At 41.5% G+C, this 14383-nt stretch overlaps 1 protein-coding gene across 1 annotated transcript in view; it reads left to right on the top strand.

Annotated features, from left to right (window-relative positions):
- LOC119387003 (integrin beta-PS) overlaps positions 1-14383 on the top strand; it is a 44260-nt gene that overhangs the window by 6268 nt on the left and 23609 nt on the right. Inside the window, exons 7-11 of the mRNA XM_037654306.2 lie at positions 526-697; positions 4182-4265; positions 8741-9001; positions 12081-12160; positions 14077-14128. Of these exons, the coding sequence (XP_037510234.1) occupies positions 526-697; positions 4182-4265; positions 8741-9001; positions 12081-12160; positions 14077-14128 (649 nt within the window). The remainder of the gene's footprint in view (positions 1-525; positions 698-4181; positions 4266-8740; positions 9002-12080; positions 12161-14076; positions 14129-14383) is intronic.

The following is a 14383-nucleotide window of genomic DNA, read 5'->3' as shown; positions in this document are numbered from 1 at the left end:
TCCCCTCAATGCGTAGCTTTCAGGCCGCTCGCTGGTACGAAAAGAGAGAGAAAGCGCTTAAAGCGTGCGGCAAGTCCCTGCAACTCCGCTCGTACTTGACAGATTCTAAAAATTTTTGTGGCAGTCGATTTGTGAGGCTCTTTTAATGAAGACATTAGATGATTACTCTTAAAAAGTGTTGCAGGGTCTCTTTAAGAGGTTCAAAAGGTTCCGAAAATTTTGGTCATTCAGTGGAAAGAAAAGAGTGCATTTGACTGGTTCCACTGCCGCATGAACCGAAGTTTGAAAGGCCACAAGGAGGCGGGTAAAGATTACCTCGTTTATAGTGGGTTTGAAGCCTAGAATAATTCGTTTTTGTATCTATGATTTTTCATAAGCCAGGCTGCTGATCTTCATCGCTACTGTTACAATAAATATAGGATATAACGAACTAATTTATGGTCCCAATGCTACTTTGTTATAATAAGGTTTGACTCTGCTTTCGGGACTGTTCTATTTCCTATTGAATGTACCCACTTCTCACAGGCTGCAGAGTCCTTGTGACGATTGTGTTGCCCCCTATGGCTTCAAGAACCACATGCCACTGGACACCAAGACTGGCCTCTTCAAGGAGCAGGTGGCCGGCGCCAAGGTCTCTGGGAATCTCGACGCTCCCGAAGGCGGGTTCGACGCCATAATGCAAGCCGTCGTCTGCCACGTGAGCTTTTGTCCTTGGTTTCTCACGTGTACACTTTCGTGATCGTACATAGTACTTAGTTTGTATGACAGTTATTAAGAGGAACTTGTTGCTACCATCTTTGAGAACTACGAGTATAGCGCTTCAGTGAGCATGTGCTGCGAAACCCTAATGTAGCATTTCACAGGGGACAAAAGCAAAATAAAATGTACGTGTGGACACATGTAACATCTGATATCAATTTTGTTTAGTGCACAAAACTATGCAAAAGCCGGCGACATGACTATGTGCGCACTGTAACAGCCGTTTCGTTTATTGGTCAGGCAGGAGCAGTGTAAGCACAATGTGGTGTGCAGGTGGCGCCTGGGCATCTGCTCCCTTTAAGAAGGAGACGCCCACACGAACTTACATGCAAACCTACATGCGCAAGCATTATTGAGAACTAACAGACAATAATGCCAAGGAAAGTATAGGGGACGTTTTTAGTAATAAATGTAAGGTAATTGTGAAGAAAGAAAAGTGGACGAAAAGATAGCTTGCCGCGGGCAGGGACCGAACCTGTGACCTTCGAATAACGCGTCCGATGCTCTACCAACTGAGCTACCGCAGCGGCCATCCCCCCGTCCACTTTATAGGGTATATGTGTGCATTTAAACGTGGGAGCGTCAGTCAGTGCCGCCAGTAGCCATGACGGCGAATGTGGAACACTCTTTTTCTGCCTGTTGGCGTCACGTAGCACGTGAACTTATTACGAGCTGGCAGCTGGCAGCTTACGTTTGGTCAGCTGGTATTATGTTTGGTCAGCTGGAAGCTGACCAAATGCTCCCATGTTTAAATGCACACATATACCCTATAAAGTGGACGGGGGGATGGCCGCCGCGGTAGCTCAGTTGGTAGAGCATCGGACGCGTTATTCGAAGGTCGCAGGTTCGGTCCCTGCCCGCGGCAAGCTATCTTTTCATCCACTTTTCTTTCTTCACAATTACCTTACATTTATTACTAAAAACGTCCCCTATACTTTCCTTGGCATTATTGTCTGTTAGTTCTCAATAATATTGTGTATAACAAAGAAAACGAGCCCTTGAAATAAACACTTCTTTCCTTCATGCGCAAGCATGTAGTTTTCAAACGAGCAGTTAGCCTCCTGAATTAGCACTGATTAGACATGAAAGGCAATTACGCTGTTCTTTGTAAAGGTGCTGCAACGCGGCAGGCGCTGTGACCGTTTCCATTGGTGATGTGTCAACATAGGTGCTGTCGCAGTTTTTGTACATAAGAGCGGCGATGCATAATGTAACAAACAGGAAGTTCATACACATGAGCCTATGGGAATTGAACGGGACTGTAGCCTTAGAGCGTAACAACTGAAAACACGAAACTGGGACGTCCATTGAGGTTTTACTTTATATGATGGTCAGTAGGACGGATTTGGTCAGTAGTAGTTTGTGCGATGTTGTGAAAAAACTCCACAGGTAAGTATGCACCACATGAATTGGAGAAGCCCCACTACCGAGCACAGCAGGTGAAGTGGGGCACATGAAACACGTGAAAGAGAGAGAGAGAGAAAGAAAGAAAGTGATAGAAAGAAAGAGAAATAAAGGGAATAAAGGCATAAAAAGATAAAAAGACATAGAAAGAGATAGAAAGAAACAGAGACGAAAAAGACGAAGAAAGAGAGAAATAAAAAGAAACAAAGAAAGAGAGAGAATGAAGCAGAGAGAGAGAGAAAGGCAAGAAAGAGAAATAAAGATTGAAGGAGAGGGGAAGAGAAAGAAATAGAGAGAAAGAGAGAAATAGAAAGAAAGACATTGAAACAAACAGATACAAAAATACAAGAAACAGATAAAGAAAGAGAAGAAAAGATAAAAAGAAACAGGGAAGGCCACGCAGCTGTGCTCTTCCTTTAGGCTTGGAACCACTAGTGCAAAGCTGCCATAGTTCTTTTTATTTTGTGACTTTGGAAGTGGATCATTTTCAACAAAATAGTATTGCATTAGAAGCCTAACCATTCACATCAATTAGGTGTGCATGCAGAGGCTAATTGTCTGCCATTGTTTACAACTACTGTGAGTGCTTGGAAATGTAGTAACTTAAACATGATAATGTTTGAAACAACAAGTATGAAGATTACGTAAATTCATGTTGTAAACAATTATCCACATGCTAGTTGAATAATAGGAGCCCTAGATTTCCCTACAGTAATTTTTCTAACGAACTCTACGACAGTATGTATGCACTTGGCAATAATTTGGCTGCAAAGGCAAATGGCAGTGCTGTTGACTCTTAATAATTCATACTTGGATCATTTGGCAGGCATGTCCTTCTTTCTGCTTTTACAATTTCACTTTAAAATTTAGAATTTTTAGAGCTCGCTTGCAATTTTCATAATGACACCTGGCAATTTTTCATTTGCGTCCATTTTAGGCTGACTGATTTTAAAAAATAACGCAGCAGTTTAGTCGCCTTCCTCTTTTCTTGAAACCTTGCACATTCAGTACTTTCAGTGGTGCCATCAGTCTTATAGAACCTATTGTATGACAGCAGCTGAAATATTGGTCGCTGTAAAATCATTACGTATTTAATGGATAAGCTTGAGACGCATTTCTGCTTGACATGCAGATCCTTGTTGTTGTGACATGAGAACAATGTGGCTGTTTTCAGAGCGTCCCTACTGAACGAAGTTTGTGAATTCTTAATGAACAGTCAACATCTCAAACTGCTAAACAGTTCTTACCATATTTCATCAAACTTATTATCTCTTTTGGCTTTTACTGTAGTATTTTCTCATACCCAAGTTGAGTCGTAGTACAAAACATCTTTTCCTTTTTTTTGCGAGTTGTGGTGCTGCAAACTCGCATACGTACTTATGTAATTTTATAGTACTTGCTTCGAGAATGAAGTCCATTTCATATATCTCATTTGAATGTTAGTTTTTGCATAATTCCTTTGAATAATATTGTGGAATAATTTTAAAAGATAGGCTCCTCATTCTGCCAAACAGGGAATAGCTTTCTTCGGCACGATCCATGAAATCCAAAAGCTTTCTTTTGCTATATGCCTTATCATAGGAGTTATGATGCCTTGAAAAAGACTTCCAGAAAAGCAGGCTTCTGAGTGTCGACTTAAACATTTCATTCTAAGAGACAAGGCTTGCAAATGCAGACACAAGAAAGAAATCGAGACACCATAAACACCACGGCTTTAGTGGCGTCTTGACTTCTTTCTTGTGTCCATGTTTGCACGCCCTCTCTTTTAAAGTGAATACTCATCAACTAGCTCAGCTCTCTGTTATTTTAAACATTTCACAACTCCCATTTTAAAGTAGATGGAGTAGTAAAATTTGGCTGGATTGCTTCGAGCCACACACTGACACCCCGTTGGCCGAAGCCTAAGGAACCGGTTTGTTTTATTTCTGGAAGAATTACCCAGGAGTGTAGTGAGAACAATGTGTACAACTTTGCTGTCATATAGTTTCACGCATTTCATGTTTCTGCTTGCTTTGCAGAAGGAAATTGGCTGGAGAGATAAAGCTCGCAGGCTTCTTCTCTTCTCCACAGACAGCGGCTTCCATTACGCGGGGGACGGCAAGGTGAGGCACGGAACATCTCACGTGTACACTTGCTCATGTGCACACTTGCTCATATGCACACTTGCTCACATGCGAACCACATTGAAAACTGTCAAGCAGTAAGTGTTCTTTCTGAGTTAATTGCTAGATGTTCACTTGGCACAGCTGCAACTTGTTGTCCTGTCTTCTTTATTTTACCACTCCTTGCCCTTGTGCCTTTTAAACACTGCATATACATTAACTACCCTTATTTTCTTTCCTTAGAGAGTCTTACAGTAAGTATTTTACTTCTTCGGCACCATTTACACCTTAAGAGGAATCTTTAGGTTGGTGCCAACTCCAATGCCTCCCACCCAAGTACATATAAAGTGCAGAGATGTTATTATGAGAGAGTGCCTTGACCAATCTAAATGGAAATTCTTTAAATTTGAAGAGAAATGGTTAGGTTTTAGTGACGTTTGAAAGCAGAATTTTGATTTAGGACCTTGGATTTCTTACAAAAATTGTTGGAAATTGGCAAACTAAAATAAAGATAGAAGCACAAAGTTTAAAAGTTTGTTACTCTGCCCCCAGAAGAGATCTTAGCGTGTGGACATATTAATATTCATTTAATTGGGAGGATATCTCTCACGCTGCCATTTGTTAGTCCCCTGCTTAGTTCAGATGGTAAGGTTGCTGCCTCACAAAGGTGTTTGTCCTGGGTTCAGATCCGAGACCAGGATGACATTTTCTTCAACCGTGAAGATTTCTTTTTGAGTGACGTAGATGGGGGCTTCCTTTCTGGCCTTGTGCTACATGTGGTCAGATGAAAAGTTTTTCCTTTCATTGTTTATGAGGGTTTTGTGTAGATTCTACTCACGTAGAAATGGTGTAGATAAGAGTGATCTAAAATTAACCAATTTTGTCTGTTTTTTGATGTAATGATGCTGATTTCATTGCCAAATTAGAGTTGTAAACTTGATAGCTTCATTTCTTGAAATTTTGTGGTATTTAGCCATTTTTGATAAAAAAATTGACAACTAAAATCAGAAGAAACAAAGAACCAGCTTACACATATGTACACAAGAAGAGAAGACGACAGACACTCCAGCGAGTGTCTGTCGTTTTCTCTTCTTGTGTACGCGTCTGTAAGCTGTTTTTTTCGTTTCTTCAAGTATGTACCGACAGGCCCAGCAACAGATTTTCCTTAAATCAGAACTTTACTTGCTGCAGTAATGAGGTTTTACTAACGTTTTTTATTAATGTAACTAACGTCACCAAATTTACCAAGAAAAAATATTTCATTGTTTCATCGTACTTAGATAGAGCCCCAGAGCTAAATTTGAAATAGGTGGCATAGCTGGACGAGTACCGTATTTACTCGAATCTAACGCGCACCTTTTTTCCAGAAAAACGAGTCCAAAAATCGCATGCGCGTTAGAATCGAGTACCGAAAAAAAAAAAAGAAATTCGGTTATCGTATTGCCATCGACATTTCAAAATGGCCGCCTCCTACGCGCCTTGGCCATTTCTGCCATTTTTTCAGTTCGTACGTGTGCCGAGGAGATTGTTATCCCGTTCTGCGTTCGCATCGACGGCATCGAAGTGCCGACTCCAAATACTCGACGAGTGTACCACGATGGACGGAAATCGGGCCGCATCGCGGTCGTTCGGATATAGTTCGAAGTTCCCGAAACATGCGTGCGAGACTGCCGCAAACAGAAGCAGAAGATTTTTTACAGCAAAGCTTCACGAAAAGGTTTCAGTGGACCAAAGCAGGGCCGGTTTCCCGAAATCGAAGAGTGTTGACAGCGACAAGGAGTTGTCCGACAGCGACGAAGAGTGATCCATTACGCGACTCGTATCGCCGCCGTAGTGGTGACAGTTTTAGCGGCAAGGCCCGCTTTTTGACTTTGTGTTTTACTTTTTTGAAACTTCAGTTCTTTAAAACCCAAATACTTGTTCTTCTGAATGTGCGAAGTTTGACTCCTACGGACTTTTTTTGTTCTTTTCTCTCACGAAAAATGGGTGCGCGTTACAATCGATGTATTACATTTTTTTTTTTTTTGGTCGCGGAAAACGGGTGCGCGTTACAATCGAGGGCGCGGTAGAATCGAGTAAATACGGTATATTGATGTTAATTTCTGGAAATCGCTGCTGCAGAATATGAAGGCTAAGCTTTTTTTTTCCCATTGTTGTGCTTTCTGTGGTGCTACACTCCAGTGATGTATATTACTTGGTTTGTTATCTCCCCATACACAAAATTGTGATGTGCTTCTAATATTTGCTGCCATATTGGACTTTGCTAAGTAGGAAGCCTGGTCTTAGGAGGCCATAAATCACATAAAAGTTGATTCTCCACTTTTTTTTGCACTAGCCTGTGCAGACCTCGTGGACCAATGTCCTTGCCACAAAACCAGTACTCCTCTGGAACGAATCGGAGCTGGAATTCACGCTAAAATAATACTTCTTCAAGGATTCATAGAAGACTACTTTAAATCTGCAAGTGCACTTAGAGCACTTAGAGCAGACAGAATTAAAAAAAACAAACGTTTTGCAGTAGAAAGCCACACTTAGGATGATGGCTATAATAAAGGTAGATTTTTAAACATTGGCTTCAAAATTTCATGATTTTGCCCTGTTTCCTGCCATATTAAATTCATTATGCAAAAAGTGAAGTTCAGTGTATTGTAATGACATTCATACTTACAACTTTTTAAAAACTACTTGCATTGTTACACTATTTACCTTTCTGGCTATTGATTCATGCAGTAAAATGAAATTTTTCTAGGCTTCTGCGATATTCGAGGCACTTCGAATATTCGAAAGAATATAACAGTATTCGAATTCGATTCGATTCGATTTAAATTTAAACAATTGGATATTTCGAAGTATTCGAAATGAACAAGTAGGTGTACAGTGAACAAACCGTGAATACACCTTTCCAGAAAAAAATTGCCCTTCCATGAAGCGTCACTTCAAGGTTAAATGAACTTATTACCCTCACATCGTTTCATCATTTTTTAAGTTTAAAAGCTTGTTGTACCGGCTTATATGCTCTAAGTGTAGTAAATTTTAAAATGTAACATATTTTACAGGTTATCACTTGCATTTTACCAAAAGCGAAATCCTGCTACTTTTCAAAATTGCTTCCACTTCCTTTGAACCAAAAAGAATTACATTTGCCCATGCCTTGTTTCAATTAAAGAAAAATATTGCACAGGTTAGTTGGGTCATGACAAATGTGCTCATTTTTCTTTACAATATGTCATATATGCTATTCGAATTCGATTCGAGATTATTCGACCAAATCACTATTCACTTTGAACCTAAAATTTGCTATTCGTACAAGCCTAAATTTTTCGCTTTGCAGTTCTTCCACCACATAGGCATGAAATGGTAGGGTGTTTTTGTTTACATTTTATTTTAATTAGCCTATTAGCTACTTGTCATGCACAAAAGCTAAACAACATTTGAAATCGGAATGTAAACCTGAAAAAGGATGCCTAATTTCACCAAGATTGGTGGAAAGAAAGTTCGTATGACCAGGCTTCTCTCCTATCTCGTGTTCACATCTTGCATAACACCATGAAAGCAGCATATAGTAAATTCTATTTATTGCTGCATTAGCCAATGAAAAAAAGGAAGTAGCTTTGTACTTCACATAACTTAGCTAATGTTTTTGAGTAGTTTGTGTACAACTATTACTGTGGAGAAAATGAAGAGGAGCAGTGTTCTTGTGTGTACAGGAATGCCTGGATAATGTCTTCAGTTTGCTTACTTGTATCTTCACACATGCCTCATCCTATGATCCTACTGTGCCAGTAGTGCTCTGTTCAATCACATTTTTGTGCTTGAGTTATGTTCTTGATGTCTGGCTTGATTGAAATGAAAACAATAACGAACAGTCCTTACATAGCCTTGTTTGTGCCTATCACAAATTGGCATTTGGCACTGGCTGTGTATCTGTATAATCTGCTGTCCTGTATGAAGTTAGTTTCATTTTGAGCGTGTCTGGACATCGTTTCATTCGTTATTTCACTCAAACGCTTTAAATCAGTCAGGTTTTTTGGAGGCTGTACACTTTGTGTTCTGTCGATTTACAGTACCTGTGTGTATTAAGCCAAATGCAACTTTGGCTTTTCACAAGGCTATTCATAACTTAGAAGGGTATCGGCTTGGGCTAGTTGATATGTCATGACGAATTGTATAGCGCAAACGGGGACAGGCGCTGTCCTCGTTTTCTCTGTCTGTCCAAGTACCCCGTTTGCGCTATACAATTCGTCATGGCTATTCATAAATCAGCTCTGAGTGGGAAAACGAAGAGATAAAGGTCAAAGGAAAGGCAGTGAGGTTTACCAGGTGATGTAATTTGAGTAATATACTGGCAGCTGTTGGGTGTCTGTGATGTGTACTGCAGAAGGCATTGCAGATATACCCGAGGTTTTAAATGCTCTTCGGACCATCTAGATTCTTTAAATCCAGTAGTTCAGTTGTGCTTTTGTGTTATTTTTTAGCTCGGGGGCATCGTCAAGCCCAACGATGGCAAGTGTCATCTGGAGAATAACGAGTACACTGAAAGCGTGCACCAGGATTACCCGTCACTCAGCCAGATCAATGCCAAGATCCAGGAGCACAAGGTGAACATCATCTTTGCCGTAACAGCTGACCAGATCAGTGTCTACGAGAAACTGGGAAACCAGCTCGAGGGTTGTAGCAGTGGCCGCCTGGAGAACGACTCTTCCAACGTGGTTCAACTCGTGCGGGAGCAGTACGACGTGAGTCTTGGCTTTCTTGTCCTCTGGTCGTTCAACGGGGTTTTCACAGGGAAAGCTGTTATGAGATCACAACTACAGCCAATTTTGGTGGTGTAGTTGTCCATTGCCGCCAGCATCCGCAGCCGCTATCACGCACAATGAGAAAAAAAAAAGAATATCCAGGGCCAAGCGGAATTTGAACCCAGTGCATGGCAGTCGAGTATTCTACCACAACGTCACGCCAGGTGCTTGAAACTTTCGCAAAAAGGCACTACACAGGCATCACGTGAGGCAGGGAATTACGTTAACAGGGTAACATAGCATGGTAGAAAAGTAAAATAAGAACCAGGCGTCACACAATGGAAATTGTGTAACGAGTGGGTGGCTTAGAGCTTCCCTCCCATTACAAAGGGCTCAGCCATAATTCTTCATCGTCATCAGCCAGAGCACCAACAAAGTGCACATAATGCCTTACAGATGTGTAGCTGGTACCTCACTTCTTTGCAGAATGATGAATAATGGCATAGTAGGTACTTCCCTACTTCGCAAAATTACGATGAGTTATGGTGGAGTCGGTACCTTGCAACCGTAGTTGTAGTGGTCGCCCCAGGAGAGTTTACAACAGGCTCTAAAAGGCCGCTCCTCCAGCTTTTGCTGTGACTGTGCTGCATGTTCTGTGCAGGCCTGGTGTATTTTTTATAGGATTGTTGTATGGGTAGGGAACGGAGAAAGAAGTGTTTGAAGGGAGGAATGTGTTGGGCTGCAACGGCTGGTCGACATGATAAAGTCATGGCCGGGTGAGGAGACAAAGGCAGGTTTTGACACAGCACGAGATATGGTGCATCCTGCGTGTTCCCTTTGTTTGCACATTCTTCCGTGGAAGCGACGCACAAAAATTGCAATATTGTCCCGTATATCATATTTTTTCCCAGACTTCAGCCACTAATGCCATGAAACAGAACTAATGTACATTTTAGTGGCAGTTATTAGGGATGGGGCGCACATTCAGCTGCTTCGAATATTTGAACGAATATTACACTATTCGAATTGGCTTCAACATGAATTTAGATTATTCGAAATTTCGAAGTATTCAAATTAAACGAATATACGTATCGTCGAACATACTACATAACCTCCCTGAAAAGGTGGTTTCACTGCGGCGTGGCAGTGCTATGCCGTGAAACCACCCATCTAGGGGAATCCACACTGCCGTGAAGCCACACTCCAAGGTTAAATGGACATATTAACTTCATCCCAATTAATTATTTTTTAAGTTTAAAAGCCTGTTATACTGGCTTATATGCGCTAAGCATAGTAAGTTTTGAAACGTAACATATTTTACCAGTTATAACTCGCACCCTATGCTGTACAAATCTTGCTACTGTTCAAAGTAGAACCTAAAAAGTGACACTCACACATGCCTTGTTCCAGTTCTTAACCCTTTGAGGGTCGAATTTTTTCGCAGAATGCACTGCATAAATGCATATTTTTTTATTGCTGAATTAAATAGTTCAGATGATTCTATTTAAGAAACAAATTGTCTAAAATTTTTTTTGCACGTCTGTAAAGTAACAAAAAATTGTTTTTGTTACCAACACATGGTTTATTCAAGAGTAATGTCAAGCAAAATCCTAAAAAAATACTTATACGAATTTTTATAAATGAAAATTATGCATTGTATTAAACGTTGCTCACAGACATACAGAAATAAGCGCACCTGAGCACTTTTCCGGTAAAAAATACTCACCTTTGATCCAGCCCGCATCGTCTCGCTGCTCACAGCTTTCGAGATGTCACTCCTTCATCATCATCCGAATCTGAACTCATAAGTAAATCCTCGTCTGACGAACTGAGATCCAATGAATCAGATTCTGATTCGGCACTTAGGGAATAGTCCACATAGGAAGAATCGCTGCTCGGCTAACTAGCAGTAGAGCAACTGGCGCGCACTTCCATAGCTGTAAGTGAACTCTGTCGAGTGAGCTGCACGGAAGAAAACTGTATGGTTGTGCCCCCGTCTGGAAAGCAAAACGAGTGAAAATAGTTATAATAATCTTTCATCTTATCGCCAACGAGATGGGAGCTAGTTTTTCTGACTCCCCAAAACAGGAAACGCAACCACGGCGGCATCATTTGTGTAATTTAGCGCCTGCATGGATACAGATGTATTGCACCGCCGGGGAGCAATAAACGAGAGAGTAACAAGCGGTCACCCTATGAGAGATTAGAAACCAGACAGCCATCAGCTTTGTGGGCGCGAGAAGTGATATCTACTTGAAGGACGAAGCAGAAACCAGCCGCACCATACCGCGCGCTTGGACGGTACAAGTGAAAGCCGGTGCGCCGCTTTGTAAAGAAAATGAAGAAACAACGGAGGGAGACATCGGCGCATGAAAAAATTTCCTCGTATTTCTGAAGTGTGGCAGCACATGCCAAGCTAGAGAAATGATCGAAAAAGCCTGCGTATTTTAAGCATACAGGCAAGTGACGTACATAGGCGTAAACCCTTTGGTGCGTGTTAGTGATGCCGTACATGTACGGGTAAACCCTCAAAGGGTTAAAATATTGATGCAAGTTAGTTGGGTCATGACAAAAATGCAAATTTTTCTTAATGATATGTGATATATACTATTCAAACTATTCGATTCGAAATTATTCGACCAAATAACTATTCGGTTCCAACCTCAAACTTACTATTCACCCATCCCTAGCAGTTATTACTGGATAGTGCCTTAATGAACGATATGCTACGGTGCACGTGAAACAAGCTACTAACAGTGATTCCGGCGCACCAGGTGTTTGCCAATGAATCGCCACTGAATGGCCTTGAAGCAGCAAACTTCTCCGGGGGCAGCATGGCGTGCATGTTTTGCCATCTCCACGAGACGACAGAGGACGCATTAGCTTTGTGACTTTATGAGGACACCCAAAGGAGTGCTGTTTTGTTTCCTAAATAATTTTTGCTCTGCGGAGTTGGGATTACCTGTACTGGGAATGTTTGAAATTTTCTTGTAGTATGGTGGCAGTGATTTTGTAGCTTGTGCTTTGTATACAAAGAATACTGCTGAAGTACTACATTGCACTGCTCTATTTTCTACAGAAAATCTCCTCCAAGGTGGAAATCAAGGACAATGTCGTTAGCAACCATATCCAGATCAGCTACATGTCCAGTTGTCTCGGGTAATTTTTCTGTTTCTTTGTGGCAGCTAGTGAACGGAAGAATGTGGTTTCCGTGTGCATGTTGCTTTTCTCTTTCATCTTGAATGTGCGTACAGAAGTACAATACTGGCAGGAGGGATGTAGATATCTTTCTAGACGGCTTTGTTGTAGCCCAGCTCATAAACAGAGCATGTGGTTCACCTCGCATCTGCTGTGTTTTTTTTTTCTTTTTTCTTTTTAAAGGGAGAAAGCATGAATGCATACCCACTCATTTCTGCTCTACTACAGTCATGCGCAATCTTGGATATTTTGCAGTCACGTTTTATATGCTACCAGCTATGCGTTATTTGAGTGCACTCCACCTACGCTATTTACCAGATTTGACCTACTGTGAATGGTCAGTGATAAAAAATAAGGAACAATCAAGCAAAAGAAATACATATACAGTAGAACCCCGATGATACGTTTTTGAAGGGACCGTAGGAAATAAACGTAAGAGACGGGAAACGTAACAGCTGAAAAACAGGAAAAACGGCAAAATATTTAGTGGTACAGAATTTTATTTCAATTCTTACGAGCAGCACGAAAATTGGCGCGCTCAGCCGCGATCTAGTCGATGGATAGAAACGCGGAGCTTAGGACGGCCTTATCCACAGAAATGTAATCAACGTATGTGATTTTTTTAACACCAACAGCTGTAGGCATGAAAGAACTAAGCACACGCAATCACGACCGGCGCGGCGAGTCCGACCGCGAACCGCACGCACGACCATGCGAGCTCCAACCAGCTCGAACTCCTCCCGTCTCCGACAAATAACGATGATGATGAGTCTACGCCAACGCGATGGCAGAAGTGAATGCCAATCTCGAAGGCCTTGCTTTCGCAAGCAATTACGTCATACACGCCATGTTTGTGCAATGCAAATCTCAAAGGCTGTGCTTTTGTCAATAGTAAATGCCAATCTCGAAGGCCTTGCTTTCGCGAGCAGTTACGTCATAGACGCCATCTTTGCAATTTGAATCTCGAAGGCCATGCTTTTGTTTGCATCAATTGAAAGATTCTGTTGCTTGCGCCTCTCATGCGGCTAATATTACGGTCAAACGAGGCCAAGCTGCGTGAAAATGCGCCATGGCCGCTCTCTTTGGTAGTCACTCGGTCGGCTCCGGGCGCACTTCGCGACGTATCATACGGGAACGGTCCGACAGTTACGACGTAACAGCGGGGTTCCCAATACATTGTATCCTATGGGAGCTATGCCGGGACCGGCGGAAAACGACGTAACAGCCGGGAAAACGCAGCAGTGAGGAACGTAACAGCGGGGTTCTACTGTACCTTCATTATTGTTGTCTTAACTTGACTAGTGGTAAGGGGCAGCACATTGGTTGTATCGTAGTGTGCATTTACAATCGCTGAACAATTTTTTTTCAGACACTAATGTGGAAAGATCTCGCAGTAATTGGGCAACCCAAGATATAACAATATCAACAGTAGTCTTAATCTTGTTTTTTTTGACAGTGCCTGAAATTTTTGCATCAAATTTTACTTTATATTATCCATTGAATTACTTATAAGATCTGCCTCAAGTTTTATTGTGGATTATCTTCCATTGTGCAGGTGTGTTTGTGCAGTTGCGCAGCCTGATTGGCATCATGTGTTGTCACTAATTGCAGATGCACATGTCAGTGCATGTGCAGATGTCCCAACTACAGTTTCATGAGTTAGTTGACGGATGACACTGCATTGTCTTCAAAATGATCGATTAGTAAAATCTGAAATAGGTTAGTGGCTGTACATGTAGAAATTTAACCAAATAGGTGGGCTAACGTACTCATGCTGTAAATGTTTCAGTGAACGGTTCAAAATAAAACCTGCGCTCCCATCACGACTTCTAAATGTGTTTATGTGCTGACACAGTGTCAATTTTGTGCCCTTCTAGAGACAAGAAGGAAAAGACCAACGTATGCAAAGGTCTTAAAGTGGGCGACAACGTGAGTAAATTGCTGTGAATTACATTGTGCATGTTGGGATGTGATTACGATTGATAATAGAGCGCTGCTAGGTTATGTGTCCATTATACATGTGATGAAAAGATCTGATACCGCTGTAAATTTTTACGTTTAAAAACGACAACTTGTATATTTGAATGTATGGAGATTACAGCAAGCGATGCTGTCTCGGCTAAGCAGGAAATTCTTCTACACTCCACAGACTCACTTTGAGACTGACATTTAAAATGTGCAGAT

Source organism: Rhipicephalus sanguineus, chromosome 3 (genome assembly GCF_013339695.2).
Source record: "Rhipicephalus sanguineus isolate Rsan-2018 chromosome 3, BIME_Rsan_1.4, whole genome shotgun sequence".
In the NCBI taxonomy this organism is placed as follows: domain Eukaryota; kingdom Metazoa; phylum Arthropoda; class Arachnida; order Ixodida; family Ixodidae; genus Rhipicephalus; species Rhipicephalus sanguineus.
The sequence above is the reverse complement of the archived record's forward strand: the minus strand, read 5'-3'. Positions and strand labels throughout refer to the sequence as shown.